Source organism: Eublepharis macularius, chromosome 5 (assembly GCF_028583425.1).
Source record: "Eublepharis macularius isolate TG4126 chromosome 5, MPM_Emac_v1.0, whole genome shotgun sequence".
Lineage (NCBI taxonomy): Eukaryota > Metazoa > Chordata > Lepidosauria > Squamata > Eublepharidae > Eublepharis > Eublepharis macularius.
Genome location: NC_072794.1, coordinates 172,408,851 through 172,429,085, shown reverse-complemented (window position 1 = coordinate 172,429,085; position 20,235 = coordinate 172,408,851). Strand labels below are relative to the sequence as shown.

Sequence of the window (20,235 nt, the reverse complement as noted above, 5' to 3'; positions counted from 1 at the left end):
GGAGCCCTTTTGCAGCAGAGGGAAATTTTCACGCACCCCAAAGTGGAGAGGTTGATTCAGCCCCAAACTTCATTCAAACAGAAACCAAGAAAGGTGGGTGGACCTTCCCTCTACTAACCGACTGTCCTCCAATGAAAAGATTAAAGGCTCCGGATTGTTCCAGGGTTGCAAAATAGCTTCTGAACATTTGCTCCGACATTCCCATGTTCATCATGGAGTCATCGGAGACTGTCTCTTGGGGTGGCAAGGAGAAAGGGAGCGAGGGGCTGGAATCTTCTATAGGCTTCCCCATCAATTCAAAGGCAGCCTGTGATGATTGAAGAAGAGGAAGGAAGAGTCATTTTTAAAGTGGACAATGCTGTGGAATCATAGGGTTGGAAGGGACCTCCAGGGTCATCTAGTCCAACCCCCTATACAATGCAGAAAATTCATAAAAATCCCCCCTGACTGCCCCATGCCCCATGACTACCCCCTGCTCCATGCCCAGAAGATGGCAAAACACTGTCAGGATCCCTAACCAAACTGGCCTGCGGAAAATGGCTACCTGACCTCAAAGTGGTGATCAGCATTACACTGAGTGTGTAAGAAGGGGCCACACGAACTAATCCTGTCCCATCCTGAGGAATCTCCCCCCCCCAATTCAAAACTTCATTAAAAGTTTAGTCGGTGGGACATGAGTTCTAAAAATGCTTGTGTGTGTGAGTATCTGACATCATCTTTGAGCACCGGACATAGCAACTAGGGAAGCTGTCTGTCTGGAAGGCCAAGGGGTTGCATGGCAGAAGAGAACTCAGTACAAACAGGTCTCGGTCCTGGGCCTGTGCTGCTCTTAACATCCTTGTTGAGTCAGCCCAAATCCGCCTAGCCCATCGCTGTGTTTCCAGCATTAGCCAAGCAAGCCAGATAGGGCAAGAGGAACAAGAAGTGGAGAGTACAGCCAATGGGGGTGCCCTGGGGCCCTGTCTCCCATCGGGGGAGGCATGCACAGGGGCTCAGACTCATGGCTGAAGAGCAGTCTCATTGTCACTCTACACATTACTTCTTTTATGAGTTCCGCATGGAGACAAGCCGTGCTCTGTGCAGACACACATCATCTTGGTGATTGGGATCTATTAAAAAAAAAAAAAACACAGCATGCAAATGGGCTCAGAAAGCTGTTGCCAGTGGAGGAAGAGCTCCTGCCTTCCTCCCAAGCTTCTCCCACCACCCCTGCAAAAAGCAATGCGGGGTGGGAGAGCTTTCCCATTTCTGCTGCCACATGTGTCCAAAATACCTTCATGTGGAGCAGCAGAAATGGAGACACGTCTCCCCTCCACGCTCTTTTTGCATGGGGCGGGGGGTGGGGGGAGCTTGGGAGAAAGGCAAGAGCTTTCTCTCCCCCAGAGGCAGCTTTCTCAGCCCATCTGCATCCTCTTTTTTTTTTTTTAATAGAAGCCAATCCCCAAGGCGATGTGTGTCCACGGTATGGCTCCATGCAAAACTCATAAAAGAAATAATGTGTACAGCGACTGTGGGCCTTATCCAGATCTGTGAACAGTTTTAAGACAATGGCATTGCCCTACATTCCAGAGTCTCAGGTTGACTTGAAGAGCGTCGTTTGTTTTAGAGACAATCCCAGACCTCAGTCCCGCGCGAGCCTCCAGTTGCTCAGATTTGGCGGTAGGGGAGCACTTACGTTTAAACCTAGATCGATGTAATCACTGGTGATCTCAGGCTGTTCCAGCAGAGAGTACCCGAGGTGGGACCCGCGGCTGATGGTGTTCAGGTCTGCAGGGGCAAATCAGAGCTCAAAAGCAGCATATTTGGGTGTCAGGTTGCCCCCCAGCACAAGGCTTGAAAGGGGGCTTCATCCCTCCCACTATAACACCTGCCTTTGGACTCTACTTTTTTCCTCCCCACAATTCCTTGGTCTCAGGATAGTTGCAGGTGGGTAGCTGTGCCAGTGTGCAGCAGAACAGCAAGATCCAAGGCTTGAATCTTGTTGGTCTCAGGAGACCCATATCCTTATATGCAGGGTTGCCCTCAGAGAAAATGGTCACATGGCCGGTGGCCCCGCCCCCTGATCTCCAGACAGAGGGGAGTTGAGATTGCCCTACACACTGCTCTAAACTCCCCTCTGTCTGGAGATCAGGGGGCGGGGCCACCGGCCATGTGACCATTTTCGAGAGGTTCCGGAACTCCGTTCCTCCGCATTCCAGCTGAAAAAAAGCCCTGCTTATATGTCCCCTTTTCTTTGCTTACAGTATACCATTAATAAACATATTGCTTTAAGAAGAGGGCAGGAGAAGGCCTGTACCACGACAGCCACATCTCTCCTCCTCAGGATTCAAAGACAGACAGCAGAACCGACATCGGATTTTCCAGTCTATTGCAAGCCAGTCCACCACATTGCTGGGAGAGCGAAAGCCTTGCATACTCCAGCGGAGAAATACAAACCCAGCAAAGGTGAGAAGAGATAAGGAAGCAGGATTAGATGGAAACAGCAAAAACAAAAAAGTCAGCTGAAAGCTGAAGTGGGGGGGCAGTGCTGAGATGGATGAGATTGAAGAAAAGTGATGAAAAGAGAAGAAGAAAAGAAATGGGGTTGTAGAGAGACCAGGGGATAAGGAAAGAAAGATGGAAGATGGTCGCTGAGTGAAGAAATCTGTGGTGCGGGTGAATAGTGGGGAAAGGGGTAAAATAGATAGACTAGCAAGAGAGATGCTAGGATGAGGAAAGGGGAGTTCCCAGAGACTGTGTTCAAAAGAAAACACAGAGTCAAACCTGCAATAAACAGAGTGAATGTATTCTATAGACATTGTTTCTCTAATAAGCAGCAGGCAGGCTCGCTTCACACTTGACTCTCCTCTAAAGGATGCTCAGGTTAAAAGAAAGGAAACACTAAAGTGGACATGAAGAGAAGAGGAGTGGGAAAGAAAAGCTCACCCCTACTGCCTTAAACTGCAACTTACCAACCATAGTGCCCAGCTTGGCATTCAACCCCAAAACCACATTGGAGACACTCAGGCACATCTGCAGGAACAGGGAGGAAGAGCGGGGGATGGTCAGGGAGGGGGGGGGTCCGTGGCATAAACCAGCTGGAGCTATTTGCTCCACAACACCTCTGCCAGCAGACCAGGAGGCCCAGACGCGTCTCGTCTCATACTGTGGGGTCAGATGATATGGGCTCTCCCAATCTATGATTTTGGGAGTCACACAATCTCCATATATTGCTACGCAGTTAGAACCTGGCTATGTACTGCATTTATCATGTGAATCAAAGATGCATGAGAGCAAAACCAAGCCAGCAGCACAGAAACATAGAAACACAGTGCTAAAAGATACCCCCAAGGGTCATCTAGTCCAACCCCCTGCACAATGCAGGAAATCCACACTTGGTACATTTGGGTAGAGAATTCTTAGAAACTATGGATCCTGCAATTCACAGAAAGATAACAGGATCTCCCCCGCACCCTTGCAACCCCAGAAAAAGTTTACGCCCTGGGTTGAGAGACGTACATGGACATAAAGCCATGTAGGTCAGGCTGCTGCAACGGGGAAGGGGCAGGATCACTTGCTTCCCTTTCCAAAAGTGGAGCTTGGCTCCCGCTTGAGGCAGAAAGGGTGATCTTATTCTCTTCCCATCTTCCCTGCAGCTGCCTGAGAGCACATGGGTCTTCTATACAGTGCCGTCTTTCTGATCATAGATATAAAAGGGCAGCTGCCTGCACAGATTGAGTTGCCAAGTCCCTTTACCCTCCCGGTAGGAAATGGGAGACCCGGCACTCACTTTCCAGGCAATGACACAACTTCTAGGAAGTGACATCAACACACAGGGCATCGTGCCACCCCTGGGAGCACTCCCGCACTCTGCAGCGGGCCAATTTCAGCCCATTTGGGGGCCAAATTGGACCCGTTTGCAGTCGAAATTGGCCTGCTATGAAGCACAGGAGCTCTCCAGGGCCGGCTTGGCAGTGCTCCTGTGCTCTGCAGCAGGCTGAATTGGGCCCATTTGAGGCCAAAAGGCTTGGCTCTCCATTACAGTTGCAAGACCAGGATGCCTACATTTCCCATCAAAACTTGAGGGAAGCTGACAAGAGTCCAACCTGTGTCAGGCGTCACTTGTAGCTTGGCTCTTAGCCCCAAATGGGCCTATTTGGGGGACAAATGGGCCCATTGCGGAGCACAGGAGCACGCTGCACTGCCTGGGAGTGTGCTCTGGAAGGTGCATTCCCCCGCCTTTTCCCCCTGCCAGCCAGGGAAGTGGTGGCAGAGGGCAGAGGGTGGGAGTGAGGGATGCCCTGGCCTGAATGGGGGACTGGCAACCCTATGCACAATTCAAATCATCTCCCTCCCCCACTAACCCCTGCTCTATGCCCAGAGAAAGGCAAAAAACCTCCAGGACTCCCAACTTACCTGGCCTGGAAAAAATTTAAGTTAACAACAGCACTGTATTGTGTTCATTGCCTGGAATCTGCAAGAGGCAAGCCAAATGCACAGCTATAACACAAGCGGGACATTTCTCATGTACTTTACCTTGTCGATCAGGATGGCACGGATGTGGTTCTGCAGAGGCTTCAAGAATCCAAGTAAACTAGAGAGGGGAAGAAGCAAAGAGGAAATATCAACAGCGAGGGAAGATCAAAATACTCATGACTAAGGTGGGAGATGTGGGTTTCCTTTTGGTATGCTTAGAGAGCGCTCTGGAATTGTGTTTTAATGAAGAGAAATTGGAATCCAGCAGCATTAAATGTTACCAACTTTACAGTGAAATGTAAGCAAAGTCCACATTTGCTTATATGCAAGTATATATAAGCAGATGACCCACAAGGGAGTGCAAGGGTATCTCATTTCCCCCTCGCTTACTATTTCCTCTTCCCTTTCCCTGAAAGCCCCCACAGCATCTCCCCCTTCCCTTGTTTCCTTCTCTCCTTCCCACCCACCAGCCAACCTACTTTTATCTGCCCCCCTGTCTTCTGCTTTCCCTCCTCCCTTCCGGCTGGCATCATCTCGCCAGGAAATCTCTGGCTCAGTTGAGGGGTGCCAGCTGACCCTGGCCAGTGGAAGGTTCTCAAGGACCTGTGGGGGTACCTCACTTTTCCCACCCTACCCTTCCCACACTACTTCCTCCTTCTCTTCTTCTGGCAATACCCATATACTCGTCTTTCCCTGCTTCTTACTCTCCTTCCCACCCACCGACCCACCCACCTGCCTTTTATCTGCCACCCCCCCCAATCTTCAGCTACATTTATTATTTTGTTTTCTTGATTTATACCCCACCTTTCACCACAACGGGGACCCGAACCAGCTTACTTCATTCTTCTCTCCTCATAGAAAAACAGAAACACAGAGCTGGAAGGGACCCCAAAGGTCAGCTAGTCTAACCCCCTGCACAATGCAAGAAATTCACAGCTACTTCCACCTTGCTTTATGCCCAGAGGAAAGTAAAAAACCTCCAGGATCCCTGGGCGATGTGGCCGGGAGGAAAATTCCTTCGTAACCTCAAAGAGGCAACCGGATATGTAAGGAAGGGCCATGATAGCCAAGCACCGGCTCGTCCCTTCATGCATTCCCAATCTGTGTTAATTCATATTAAGTCATATAATTATCATTAATGTCAGGTGGCCATCTAGGAAGAAGAGCCCACCACTGAGTTTTGCCAAACACCAGAGCATGTCCAACAGTGACTTCAGGTATGACTTCTGATGATGTGACTTCTGGAAATGACATCAGCATGTTGCCAGCAATGTGAAAATGTTGCTGGCAAGGGCCCTAAGCTATCTGATGTCCCGTCCAGCCTGGTTGCCAGCGGGGTGGGGGGGAGAGACGCCTGACAATCCAAGATCCCATTCTGAAACTCCAACCACTACACCACACTTGCTTTCATGGGGTGGCTGCTGTTGAACAGAAGCAAGCAGCCAGGCCTGAGTGAATCATGGAAGTCACATGGTATCAAGTTGCCCAGTGGTTGCTTCTGGGCCTGGCCCCAATGAGTCCTCCCTCAAAGGTCAAAGGGCCTTGACCCTTCTCCCTACCTTTGACTGATAGAAACCAAGGCTTGAAAGCTGGCAATACTGTTGCAGTTGCTTACCAGCAGCCACAGGGGAGCATTCATTTCTTAAAGCTACAGGACTTCCTTTTATTATTTTGCCTTTTTCAAACGCTCCCCTTTTGCTTTTATTTTTATTTTTTTAGGTTTCAGATTTCTCTGCAAACTTGGGGCATTTTTCAGGTTTGTAGAAAGAACTGCCTTGTTCATTCACAGCTCCAACCTCAGATTTGGCTGGGTTCAGAATTAGATATATTCATGATGATGTGTATAGAACATACTGTCTGTTGCTGTATAATCCAACTAGGTAATTTCTCTATCGTTTAACATGCCATGTTAATGCAGATGCTTTGTTTCAACTCATCTCTGCAGTCCAAACCCTACAGCATTATTCCTTGAATATCCCATTCCTGTTGATTGAATTGGCTTGTACTGTGTGATCACCCTTGAGACTCAGTGAGAAAGGTGGACTATAAATGACATAAATAAATATATAGCATATAAGGTGTCGTAGCCAACTTATGGCAATCACCTCAAGCGGTTCTCAAAGCAGAGATAGTTTACCATTGCTGGCCTCTGGGCTTCTTTGGTGGCCTCCCATCCAAGAACTAACCAGGGCCAACACTGCTTAACTTCCTACATCTAATGAGATCAGACTAGCCAAGGTACATAAATATATAGACACAATTAAATATATGTCACTTACTTGTTTCCTCCAACGATAACCTGCACATCTCCCAATATGGACTTGCAAGCGGTGATACTCAAGATGGGGAAGCCGTGAGGGCTGCGCGTGAGCCGGACGTCGAGCAGGATGGAGGAGCCCACCTTGAACTCCATGCTGCATGAAGTAGGAAAGCAGGTGGTGGGCGTCGAATGGAAACCTTTATGAAATGCTCTGCAGTCTAAAGGATCACCCGGGCAGCACCCCACCTCTTTTTGAAGTTAACCCATGGAAAATGCAAGCTCCGAAGCTCTCGCTAACTTGCTTTCCAAATTTTTCCCCAATGAATTTTGAGCATTCCTCATTATTGTCTGAGTGCAGGAACGGTGTAGCACATTGGACAGTACTGATCTCTGAGGTGCAACGTTGTTTTGCAGCGATCTCAAAATTTCAGGGAAGAAATTGGTCTGTCAGTCGGGCACTGAACATCTCTTATAGGGCAGCCATGTGCGGCAGGGGATTATCAGGCATATTCCAGGGTGCCCAATCAGACCCTATGGGAAAATTTCGAGGCCTCTCCCCCCATTAACCGCTGTGAATGTGCCCCGAAATGTATCTACATGTTCACTTTTGGGTTGCACCGGAATTGATGTGGCAATGCTGGAAGTGACGTAGCAACGTGGGCGATGCCATGCCCCTGCCCCCCAACCCTCCTGCTCTGTGCCAGGCTTGGCATGGAATCCCTATACCAGTTGTAATTCCAGGAGAACTCTAGGCCCCACCTGAATGTGAGCAACCCTACCCATACTACCAGCATCCCCCCTCCCCAGCCTTGCCACATCAAAGTGCCCCTCTTTAGCTCCCAGACTCACATGTTGCCGCTGATGTGGAAATGACAGCTGAGTGAAAGCTGGACTCCGGTCTTGGGTATGAGCTTCACAGAGAGATGCGGAAGCTGAACGTCCAGGATTTTGATTCTGCAAAATCAACAGAGCATGGCATGACCGTGGTGCTGCCAGAGTTACGTCCAGGCTTGGAAATTCCGATACTTAGAGGTGGGAGGGGGGAATTTTAATTTATTTACGTCCAGGGCTTTTTTTCAGCAGGAACGTGGGGGAACGGAGTTCCGGAACCGCTTGAAAATGGTCACATGGCTGGTGGCCCCGCCCCCTGATCTACAGACAGAGGGGAGTTGAGAATGCCCTTGGAAGGCAATCTAAACTCCCCTCTGTCTGGAGATCAGGAGGCGGGGCCATCAGCCATGTGATGATTCTCTCCGAGGGCAACCCACTGAGTTCCACCACCTCTTTTCCCAGGAAAAAAAACCCTGTTTACGTCATTTATAGTCTGCCTTTCTCACTGAGACTCAAGGCGGATTACACAGTATGAGGTTAATACAATCAGTGTCAAGTAAGTATATTTCAATACAATATCATTATGAGAAATTGCACTTGTTGGGGGAGGGAACATTTAAAAGGAAAACAACCTGCAGGGAAAGGGTCCATTGTCCCTCCCCCAAAATCACAGCTGGGATCGAATTCAGACCCTCCTGTGGCTGCATTCAAAGGGTCAGGAGTGATCAATTTCATGCTTCACACATCTGTTTCCCAAGTCAAGTCAGGCAAGATATCTACAGGAATTTGTGTGCAATCATCAATTCGCTGTTGCTTTTATACCAAATCAGTTTGGCATCCTTGGTGAGGGGCTGTTGTTAAAGAAACACAGATCCTAAACCCCTGTACTCCCCGGTACACTCAGGTAGGAAAGTAAGATAGTAACAAGATAGCAGAGTCCTGAAGGAGTAAGACGGGACCGTACCACGTCAAACTGCTGATGGTGGGTTCTAACTTTGAACACTTCTCTGCATAAAGAAAACTCCACGCAAAAAGAAAAGCAGAACAGCCGAGAGAAATGATCTCCCCTTTGGGGTTTTAACATTAGGGAGGGCGTATTCTGAAACGTAATCCGCACCCTGTAGCCTAAAGGTGGAGTGATTCATACTACCATCTCACCTCTTGAATGTATAATTTAGCTTCACATGACACAAAGAAAAAGAGAGATTCTAGCCCCAATGGACCAACAACGAAGACAAGACGGAGGAGAAGAATGGGTGGTCCTACATCTGATTCCATAGACACCCCAGCCAGATCTGAGTTGGTGGGGCTGGCAGAACTGAGGGAGGGTACTTAGCTCTGCTTGCTCCTGGCCCATCAGTTGACAGAGGGGAGAAGTGGTTAAAGGACCACTTCTCCCCAATGTCAGTTGCACACCCATCTAGCAGCCATACACAGGTGGAAGGTGGAGCTAGCGCAGTTGTTTCTACTGCTACTACTACACACACACACACACACACACACACACACACACGCATGTTCTTTTCCTTAGATATTTCAAGGGAACAGGAAATTGGGGTTCCAATGAATCTGGTCTATTGATGTAGTTGCCCAATCCAAGAGGGTTCGACAAGGGCTGACAAGTACTAAGTGTGTTATATCTTCCATGAAAATCTGCCCTCTTTTTCTGAAACCCTGTAAAGGGGCAAACTTCTAGGATGGTTGGCTACAGGACTCAGGTTCTGGGAACCAACCTCCCCCCCCCTTGTAATTTTCTTCTGTTTCATGGCTGAGTTGCTGCGGTTTTCATTTGGAGGGTCTCCTTTTCTTTCTCAAATAATTTAATATATATAACACTTGTTAATTAGAAAGGTCTTTCTTTGTATACAAAGACACACACACACACAGCCTTGGTGCCGTGCAACTGGCGACATCAAGTAAGAGACATAACTTACCCCACAATATTCAGAAGTTGCCCCAAAATAAATCCACCAGGCTTAAAAGCCGGGATCTGTATTTTCATCAGACCCTGCAGCAGGAACGGCCTCCCTTGTTGGCACACTGTGGAGATAAGACACAAAATGCTTCAACAACATGTGCCATGAAAGACTGGACGTGGTTCCTTTTTCTGAGAACGGCCTTCAATGCAATCATAGTGATCAAGTGGAGGGCAAGTGGAGCACAAGTGAACAGGGAGGAATACGGGCCAAGCTACACATGACGAATGACACTTGAACGGCAAGTGGATTGAGTGGAGGGCAAGCGAACAGGGAGATATACACTTGCCGTTCAAGTGTCATTCGTCACTTGTAGCTTGGCCCTGAGTCTGTTTACTTGCCATTCAAGTGTCATTCGCCGCTTGTAGCTTGGACCACTTAGGCCTCTAGTAAGGATTCCTGCCAGGGAAAGGGGAGGCACTAAGCTTAATGAAGTAGAATTAGGATTTTCTACGGGGCAACCTGTTTATTGGGGAGGGGGTGGCAATGAAGTGATACAATATACTGAGGTTTTATGGCTTTTTGTCTCTCTTACTCAGCGCACGTGGCTCTTCAAGCCTTATTTGGCAGCTCCCGGAGGCTTGCCAGTTCACTCCTCCCCCAGGCTCCTTTAAGGGGCAGAGCCGACCAGCCGCTCTCCCGATCTAGGCACCCAGCGCGCTTCCCCTTTCTTTGCCAATGCTGGAGCAACGACGGGCCAGGGCGCCCCCCCTCCCTCGCTCTGCCCGGTGCTCCTCTGCAGGCGCCGAGCTTTGCCAGCCCCGCGCTCACGGCGAGCGCCCGGGAAGGGCGCCTCCGGGGAAGGGGAAAGGGAGGAGGGAAGAAGCGGCGAGGAAGCGCCAAGGGGGTGGGGAGAGGACTTCCTGCTTTCCGGCTTACTCCCGAGTAGGCAAGTGCGCAGCTGCCGAGAGCCGCTCATGGCATGAAGCGCAGCCTGCGCTGGGGTGCTTTTGCATGGGTGGAAGCCCTATTCGTTGCACGGAGGACTGGCTCGCCCTTACGTGTATGCAGGACAGCTGAGATGGAGGAGCCGGGAGTGCGTTTGCTTCAGAGGACATGTGCTTGCTTTAAGATTGTGTGGCTCTGCTTTTGTGATCCTCCCTTCCTTCCTTGATTCCTTTCTTTCTTTCGGCCTTCCTTTCTCTTTCCTTCTTTCCATTTTTCTTTCTTTCCTTCCTTCCTTCCTTTTTACTTCTTTCCATTTTTCTTTCCATGCCTTCCTTCCTCTTCTTTCCATACCTTTCCATATGTTTCCCATTTTTCCTTTCTCTTTACTTTTCATATCTTTCCATGTCTTTCTTCCCTCCCTCCCTCCTTCCTTCCTTCTTTCCATTTCTTTCTTCCCTTCTTTCCATCTCTCTTTCTTCCATCCTTCCTTCTTTCCATTTCTTTCTTCCTTTCTCTTTCCATCTTCTTTCTTTCCTTCCCTCCTTTTCTTCTTTCCATATATTCCATATATTTCCATACCTTCCTTCCTTCCATTTCTTTCTTTCTTTCCATGTCTTCCTTCCTTCCTCTTTACTTTCCATATCTTTTCATACCTTTCCAAATCTTTCTTTTCCTTCCTTCCTTTCTCTTCATATCTTTCCATAACCTAACCCTAACCCTAACCCTAACCCTAACCTGGGGTCTTTGGGGGTGGAGCCAGAATACTTTAGAGGTGGTGCCTTGCAAGGATGACATCACTTTTTGTGATGTCACTTCCAGGTCAAAGGTCAGGTGGTAGCCCTTCCCAAGCTCCACCCCTTCTGATGTCACTTCCAGCATACTGTGCCAAAACCACACCCCTTCCTGTGATGTCATTTCAGGGCACTCCCCCAAACCTGCCTCTTCCTCTGAAGTCACTTCAATGCATCATGTCTTGTGGCTCTCAAACATCTCAGGTTTATTCTATATGGCTCTTACATTAAGCAAGTGTGGCCACCCCTGCTCTAAGACTTAGGACTACCTTTACTCACAAGATGTAGTCAGTCTACCAATTTCTTCTTTTTCATCCAATGTAACTCTATTTTTGTCCTTTATGTAGTAAAGTATTCTTACAGAGCTATCCTGGAGTGTGATCCAGAGGAGTTAGCCATGTTAGTCTGTAGTAGCAATATAGAAAAGAGTCCAGTAGCACCTTTAAGACTAACAAACTTTACTGTAGCATAAGCTTTTGAGAACCACAGCTCTCTTTTCCAGAGAGCCAGTTTGGTGTAGTGGTTAAGAGCACGGGACTCTAATCTGGAGAACCGGGTTTGATCCCCCACTCCTCCACGAAGCCAGCTGAGTGACCTTGGGCTAGTCACAGTTCCCTGGAGCTCTCTCAGCCCCACCCACCTCACAGGGTGATTGTTGTGGGGTAATAATAACACTTTGTAAACTGCTCTGAGTGGGCATTAAGTTGTTCTGAAGGGCGGTATATAAATCAAATGTTGTTGTTGTTATTGTTATTATTATTTCTCAGATGCATGGAGGCATGTGTGTCTGTTCTCATTAATCCCAATGTGCAATCTCCGTCTTAAACTCTGCTAATTAATGCTAATTTCTAGCAATAATGCCCTAGAATTCACTCACCAAAGCAGCCCTTTTCTCAAGGAGAAATGATCTCTGTAGTCAGTGGATCAGCGGTAATTCCAGGAGAACTCCAGGCCGCACTTGATGATTGGGAATCCTACAGACTGTCCTATTCATCTGTGGTCAGCTTCAGCCGATGGGCCGGCTACAGACCTTCCTTGAAAAGCATGCTCTGATCGCATCCAGGTCACATGACTGTCATGTGCTCAGTACGTGGGGCTTCCTTTGAAAAATGTTCAGAAACTTCAGCTGGTCCAGAGTGATGCAACCAAGTTATTAGCTGGATGCAGGAGCAGGGGAGGCGGCAGGTCTCCCGCTACAGAGGAAAACTCTTGCCCTGAGCCTTCTGCCCTGCTGCTGCTCAGCAAGGTGTTGGGGGGGGCCTGGGGGCAATTCAACATTGTGCCGGTGCATGATGTCATTCCCAGCACAAAACCAGAAGTGATATCATTGCATTGAGATGACGCTCTGGGAACTCTGGATTGGGAAAATCCCAAAAGATTTGGGAGTGGAGTCTGTTGGGGCAAGTTTGGGGGAGGGGAGGGACTCTGCAGTCTGGAGATTTGTAGTTTTGAGAGCTCTCCAGGTCCCAAACTGAAGGTTGGCCACCCTGTGTTCTAGGATTCATCTCACACTCTATGATTTAGCTGGTGGACTCTATGGCATCTCATTCCCGCTGAACTCTTTCACCTCCAAGCAAATCCCTGAAATCTCCAGGAATTTCCCAAGCCAGAGCTGAAAACCCTGTTCTGGAGCTTACATTTTGGATCAAGCCTCTCGCACCAAGCAAAAGGCATCTTGCAATGGAAGAAAGCGGCACAGCTAATAAGCAAAATACATCTGCGAGACCCAACCCTTTGTCAGTCGATGAGGTCTGTTTTGCTTGTTGCTTAGTCTATTTATTTACATTATTTATAGCCACCTTTCTCACTGAGGTTCAAGGCGGATCAGTAATTTCATCAGCTGTTTCAATAATTTCATCAGCTGCTTTGAAAATGCTAATAATTCCGCTCAGGGTGGATTACAACCAAGTTTAAAATCATATTTCATAGTATATACAATTTAAAACCATAAAACATCTTAAATACATGGATTAAAATACATATAAATATGTATGTATGTATGTATGTAAACACAGTGGTACACAATCTAGACGACCACCTTTTTAGCCATCTCCGGAGTATTTTGGCAGGGAAATATGAGAGACGGAGGTGTCACTAGTAGGGAGGGCATATGCTATACTCCCCCAGCTAGGGGGCACCGCCCGGCATCAACCATCTGCCTGGCGGAAAAGCTCTTGTTAACTAGTGTTGGTCTAGCCTTCCTTTTCATTGAATGCAAAAAGAGATTTCTTCATTAAATATTTTTACTCTGCTTTTCCTCCCACACCAGGGATTCAAGAAGGCACACACATTTTTTTTTAAAGTGGGAAATGTAAAGGTGGGAGGAGCTGATTTGTTCCTTTCTGCCAGACATACGTACCATACTCCAGTGCTTCTTGATTGACTCTGACTACTGTCCCAGGGGTGGTGGCACGAGACGGTGCCAGAAGGCACAGAACCATGCTCAAAGCACACAGCTTGAACATCTTCCTGCAGGGACGAAGCTGCCAGGCAACCTGGAAAGAGGGAGGTGAAAGAAGTCTCAGGGATCTCCAGGAGTTCTAACTGCAGAACAGAATAATAATAATAATAATAACAACAACAACAACAGTGTACATGTATATCACCCTTCTGGATAAATTAGTGCCCCACTCTAATCGAGGGGTGAAAAAAGTCAGTGTTATATTATGCCCATAATGCAGCTGGGCTGAGAGGAGTGGCTGACCCAAGGCCACCTGCAGAGTTCATGTTATAGTGGAAGTTGAACTAGCAGAGCGCTGATTTGCAACCCAACCACGTGGTGCCCCTCTAAGAGGGAGCAAAGTCAGTGTTGTTATTATCCCCACAATACAGCTGGGGGGTTGTGCTGAGAGGCTGACCCAAAGCCACCTGCAGAGTTCATGGTAGTAGTAGGAGTAGAACCAACAGAGAGCTGATTCGCAACCCAACCACTTGACCACTATGCTACAGTAGTCAGTGTTGTTATTATCCCCATAATGCAGCTGGGGATCTGGGCTGAGCGGCTGACCCAAGCCCACCTGCTGAGCTCATGACAGTAGTGGGATCTGAACCACCAGAGTGCTAATTCGCCACCCAACCACCTAACCATTGCCACTTGGGTAGACATCTGGACTCAACAGGTTCATGTTATGGTACAGTCTCTTATGTTCTGAGTGCTTTCCTATATTAACTAATTTTAAACCAAAGTTTAAGAGGTCTACTTGATGAAATGGATCTTATAGCAAATCCAAACTGAAGAATCAACACCTGTTGTTGTTGTTGTTGTTGTTGTTGTTGTTGTTGTTGTTGTTGTTGTTGTTGTTGTTGTGCCTTTCTCACTGAGATTCAAGGTGGATTACACAGTACAAGTGAAAATACAATATAGTCAACAGCTAAGACATTCATTGAGCAAAGTACAGCAATGGAACAGCAGCTTGGCCATTCAGTGAAATCTCTGGGCGTTGTTCTGGCATCTGCTGTCTAGAACAGATTAGAGTTCCCACCAGTCAAAAGGAGAGAGGAGAATGAGAAGAGAGGGACTCAGCAGATATATAAGTGGCAGAGATGTTTACCAGTCAACAGGGGGCTCCTATCCACCAAAGAGGACAGAAACAAGAGTCCAGTAACACCTAAAACACAAAACTTGTGGTAGGGTATGAGTTTTTGTGAGTCACAGCTCACTTTTTCAAATACAGGTGGAACGTGAGTCCCAGGGCTAGCGCCAGGGTTTCTGTCGCCTGAGGCCAGGGGCAGCTTCAGATCTGCTCTTGCCCCCTTGCGCACACGCGCACCCAGACTGCAGGGCAGCAGGCAGCTGGGCGGGAGGGCTGCCCACCCAGATTGCTCCATACTGCCACTGCTGGCATGCGCTCCCAGCCAAGCACGGCAGGTGGCTGGGGAGGTGTGCGTGCGCCCTCCTGATCCATTGCTCCGCGTGCCACCCTGGATGCCTGCTGTGCCTGGCCCACGGCTGCTGCTCCCGGCCAGGGGTGCATGTTGGTGGCAGCGGCAGCATGGGAGGGCTGGGAGGCTGCAGTAGCTGTGGGCCAGGCATGGCAGGGGGCCGGGGCAGCGTGCGAGTGGCTTTCCATCCCTCCTGCTCAGCCACCAGTGCACTGCTGCTGCCAGCTCCACAGTGTGCACCCTCGCCCCTGGCATCCCCTCTGGCGCCTCAGTGCCGGAGGCGGTTGCTGGACCTGCCTCAATGGAGGCGCCGGCCCTGATCTGTCCTTATATCTACAGATAGACTACCACGGCTAACCATGTTGATCTTTCACCAAAGAGGATGGCATGGAGAAGTCTGTCTCTCTATAAGCGGAGATTCCTGTTACTTTGCTATCCTAGTCTTTCTGACCGTGCCAGGTACAGGGCACATGTTATGCAGGCACACACTGGCATAGAGGTCAGTTCTTCAAATTGGAGAAGAGGCAGAGAGTAAATGCCACACTTGCCCTCACACCAAGAAACACCAGCCAGGATATCATCTTTGGTGGCTGCACACTGCAAGCGGTGGTTGGAACGCAAAAGACCGAGACAGACAGACTTAGAACCAGTCTAGAGGAAAAGTGAGGAATCTTTATGGAAGTGAGATCTCTTGATGTGTTTAATTTTTCTTATGTAGTCAGCCACTGGAGGGGCGGGGAGATGATGGGAGAAAGTAACATTTCCCCTCTTCCTCAGTAAAATGCCTCTTCTCTTAACTGCCCCATGTGCAGGAGGCAGGCTTTGATGCCCCATGCCTTCTGTTCATAACTAGCTAGACCCACCCACTCTGCTTTCTCTACCTAAATGGGCATTCTAGTGTAAATATATAGGGACCACTACCAGATTATGATATCTTAATAGTGTCCACTACACTTCCTGGGATTACCAAACACCTCCCTATGCCAGAAATTTAATTACCCATAAAATGGGGCACCTTTCTCTTGTCTGTCTGAAATTTAGCCAGAAGGATTTTTTGGGCAAGGGCAGAAACCCTGGAATCTCATCGCAATAAGCTTTGGAGTGGGAAAAGTTGCAGACGGAAATATGTTTCCCATTGAAACAAAATGAAAGCAACAACAAAACCAAACTGAATAACTAAAATGAATAGCTTTAATTATACTTTCCCAAAACTATGAGTTGAACTTAAAATGGAAAAAACGAACATTGTACAGTTCCCTGATGCCCACATGAAAGTGCAAGGCACACCTTTGTGGATCACCTGAAACTATAAATCACACTGGAAGCTGTAGTTCTGGGCCTGATCAGCATGCAGGACACTTCCAGCTTTGCTCATGTCTCTTCATCTCCTTTATTTCCATCTGACTGGGCAGAAATGAGGCACAAAACTTAGCAATTGTCACCTACAGCCTCACCTGGCATAAAGGGCCCCATTGCTCACAGCATATCTGAGAGGGGATATGCTACGGTTTCTGAAATGCCAAGAATGTGTCCTTACCTTAATGTGTCTCCAAAATGTTGGTGGCACCGAATGGTCTCACCTCTCTGCTTGGGCTAGTCTACACCAGAAGAGTCTTGGTTTTATATAGGCATCTGGGAGTGGGGAATGGAAAGATAAGAGATCAGGAGAGATGACAGCCAGAGGTTTAACAAGGGAGTAGAATGTTTACTTGTGGCTCCAAGCAGAGTGGGAAAATGGGGAGGTTTCTTCACGCCGCCCACTATGTACTTCTATGTACTTCCATCAGTCACCAAGGGCCATCTTGCCAGCCCAAACTTGTCAAGCTTTGCACCACCTGGCTGCTGAGGTGGCACAATGGCCACATCCGGGGAGCCCGTCGAGACCACTTCTCATTTGCAAAGCACTTCAAGTACCAGCACTAACCATTTAGATAGCACCTTTAGGATGAGCTGCGTGCATGGAATTACTAGTACTTTTTCTTTAAAAAAAAAAAACCTGACATGAAAATGGGCCAGATTGTATAAAGACCAGGTTGCAAAAGGGGTGGGTGAGTGGGTTAAGCTTCCCTTGCTATGCTGTTTTCCTGACATAAAACAGAACCGGGAAAACCTGCAGATGGTCATACCGGTACCCTCCTGGTTTCTTTCCCCCAACAGGAAAATAGCCTGCACCAGCGATCCCTGTAATCAGTTCTCCAATGCCCCAGCTGGGAAAATGGTGTTGTGTTCAGTTTTGGACACCACAATTTCAGAAGGATATAGAGAAGCTGGAACATATCCAGAGGAGGGCAACGAAGATGGTGAGGGGCCTGGAGACCAAGTCCTATGAGGAAAGGTCAAAAGGAGCTCAGTTTGTTTAGCCTGGAGAAATATGCAGCTATCTCCCCCGCTTACCTCCCCCAGTGACCCCTTTCCTATGCCCAGAGGTGCTGGCAGTGGTTTGTGATGACAGGCAGGGGGTCTCTGAGAGCCAAGCTACAAGAGACAAATTACACGAGGAGGAGCACCTGAAGGGAGTCGCAATGTTAGCTGGGAAGCTGAGTTTTAAAAGAGATCAGAAGGCTTTGTAAATTTCCCCTCTCTACACAGCCAGGGAGATCTCATAGGGTTTCTTAATTTCCTCTTTGCCTCCTGAAGGCTCTGTCAGTTTCAGCTCCCCTTCTAGGAGGCAAAGAGGAAATTAACAAACCCTCTGAGCAGCCATCTCCCTGGGTCTGTAGAGAGGGGCAATTGACAATGTCTTCCAATCTCTTTTAAAACTTAGCTTCCTAGCTAACATTGCAACTCTCTTCACGTGCTCCTCAACGAGTAATTTGTCTCTTATAGCTTCACTCTTAGTAATTCTAGGGTCATGACGACATTGGGCCTCAGAATCATTGCCCTCCAATGCCAAGTTGTTGGAATAGGCGACTCGGCATGCCTTGGACATTGGGGGGCTGTTCCATGTCTCTCTGAACACATACGCAGCTCTAGCAATCTGCCACTCTTTTGTCTAAGGTGGGAATGCCTCCTGACTCCTCCTCCTTGTCTCTGTGCCCCTTGGGAGAACATCTCTCTTGCCTTGTGGTCTTCCAAGGAGAACGATGGAACCCTGCGTGCTCCTCCATGAAGGCCTCATCCACAGACCCCCAGTTTCAGCCTCGCTGCCTAGTTTTCGGGCCGTGGTTTAGAATTAGGGAGGGTAACTCTTTAGATTAGGATCTTTCCCTTTTTACTACAAGATATTGATATATGAAAGGACTCGACTTCAATAAAACTGTAAGTTGTATCTTTCTATGATTTTGTCTGAAGAAGACTAATTAATGCACATTTTAAGGGTTTAAACGCTTCTGCCTAAATAACTCTGCTGTGTTACTATAAAGGTTTCGCATAACTATACTTTCAAACCAAGAAACCTAAATATAAAAAAATTCCAGTACAAGCAAGGGGTGACCCTCGCCTTACATGAGCCAGGTGAGAAGCACCAGTGGAAGCCAGAGGAGTTAGCCATGTTAGTCTGTAGTAGCAAAATAGTAGAGTCCAGTAGCACCTCTAGGACTAACCAATTTTACTGTAGCATAAGCTTTCGAGAGCCACAGCTCTCTTCGTCAGATGCATCGTCAGCTTTTGAGAACAACAGCTCTCTTCGTCAGATGCATCCATTTGGAAGCCAGCTGTCCAAACCCAGCAAGGGAGCCCCAAATGGGATGGGCCAAAGCAGCAGAAAGAGCCTGCTCTTCTTCTCCACCTCCATCAGGGCGACCAAGGCCATGGGCTTCACCCTACCACCCCCCAGGACGTGGCCCAGGGAGGCTGCCTCGGTTGCACATTAGCTAAGACAATACCTGATAATAGGGATAGCTGGTGCAGGCATGTCCACTGCCTCTGGCTCGGACGTGACTGGTAACGGAGGCAACAGGCAAGGCCACACACCGCCACTGTCAAGGCCAAGAGGAAGGACCCCCTGTAGGGTTATTTATTTATTTATTTATTTATTTATTTATTTATTTATTTATTTATTTATGTCATTTATAGTCTGCCTTTCTTACTGAGACTCAAGGCGGATTACATAGTGTGAGATCAGCACAATCAGCAAGCAACAATAAAGGACCGCGGTCCTAGGAGACCTATCAAGTACACTTATAATACAATTTTGTTTAAGTAATTTTTAAATATATAAAGTGCAAGGTGCAAGTGTATTGAACATCTATTGACCATTCAGTACACAAACATTTCTACAATAAGTACATTTTTTTCTTAATGTTTGTGTACTGAATGGTCAATAGATGTTCAATGCACTTGTACCTTGCACTTTATACATTTAAAAATTACTTAAACAAAATTGTATTATAGTGTACATGATAGGTCTCCTAGGATCGCGGTCCTTTATTGTTGCTTGCTGTTGGGGACTTCCCCTTGTTGTGGTTTGCAATCAGCAGCAAGGACAAAGGCAGGCATTTCCATACAGTGTCAAGACCATTTCCATAAACAATGTCATAGGGCAAATGAGTATAAGTTTACAAAGACATAGTATTAGCAAGGATCCAATATGGGATTGAGGAATTGCTGAAACAGGACATAATCAATTCTAGGACTGACATAGAAGAGCTGTTCCGCCAGGCGTTCGGTGGTTGAAGGGGGCAGTGCCATGTCGGCCTCCCACCTTTGGCGTGGGGGAGGGTTCTCCCCACCATTGCACTTGGTTAATTTATTTCATTATTGTTTTGTATATTGATTTTAGTATTGTTGTTTTCTTGTTTTTTATCAATTTTAAACTGTTCACTGCCCAGAGCCCCTGGGGATGGGTGGTATATAAATTGAAATATAAAAATATAAATATAAAAATAAAAATAGAAACCATAGATTTCACCATTATGTTGCCTTACATATTATCTGTTGCTTTAAATATGTACTCCTAGATCCTACCTGTTCTTTATGTTGTTCAATGTAAGTCCTAGAATTGATTATGTTCGGTTTCAGCAATTCCTCAACCCCATACTGATATGCACAAACTTGTGCCTTAGGTGTCCCTCTCGCCAATCACAATAAGAGACACACACACCACGGAGTCCTGTAGAATGAAGCAATATATGATTGTTTAATTTAAACAATGGAGGAGCCCTTTTACACAGGAGTAGGTGGTCTCCTTGTGTCCAAAGCTCATCAAAGCTAC

General features: G+C 47.6%; 1 protein-coding gene across 1 annotated transcript in view; it reads right to left on the bottom strand.

Moving 5' to 3' along the window:
• The window catches only part of BPIFB2 (BPI fold containing family B member 2), a 31,109-nt gene extending 14,388 nt beyond the window's left edge, over positions 1–16,721 (bottom strand). The window contains exons 1-9 of the mRNA XM_054981766.1: positions 16,621–16,721; positions 13,561–13,696; positions 9,481–9,586; positions 7,565–7,669; positions 6,735–6,869; positions 4,516–4,573; positions 2,952–3,012; positions 1,676–1,767; positions 119–307 (exon numbers count right to left, since the gene is read on the bottom strand). Coding sequence (XP_054837741.1) covers positions 119–307; positions 1,676–1,767; positions 2,952–3,012; positions 4,516–4,573; positions 6,735–6,869; positions 7,565–7,669; positions 9,481–9,586; positions 13,561–13,666 — 852 coding nt within the window. The 5' untranslated portion in view covers positions 13,667–13,696; positions 16,621–16,721. The remainder of the gene's footprint in view (positions 1–118; positions 308–1,675; positions 1,768–2,951; positions 3,013–4,515; positions 4,574–6,734; positions 6,870–7,564; positions 7,670–9,480; positions 9,587–13,560; positions 13,697–16,620) is intronic.
• Positions 16,722–20,235: the final 3,514 nt, after the last annotated feature.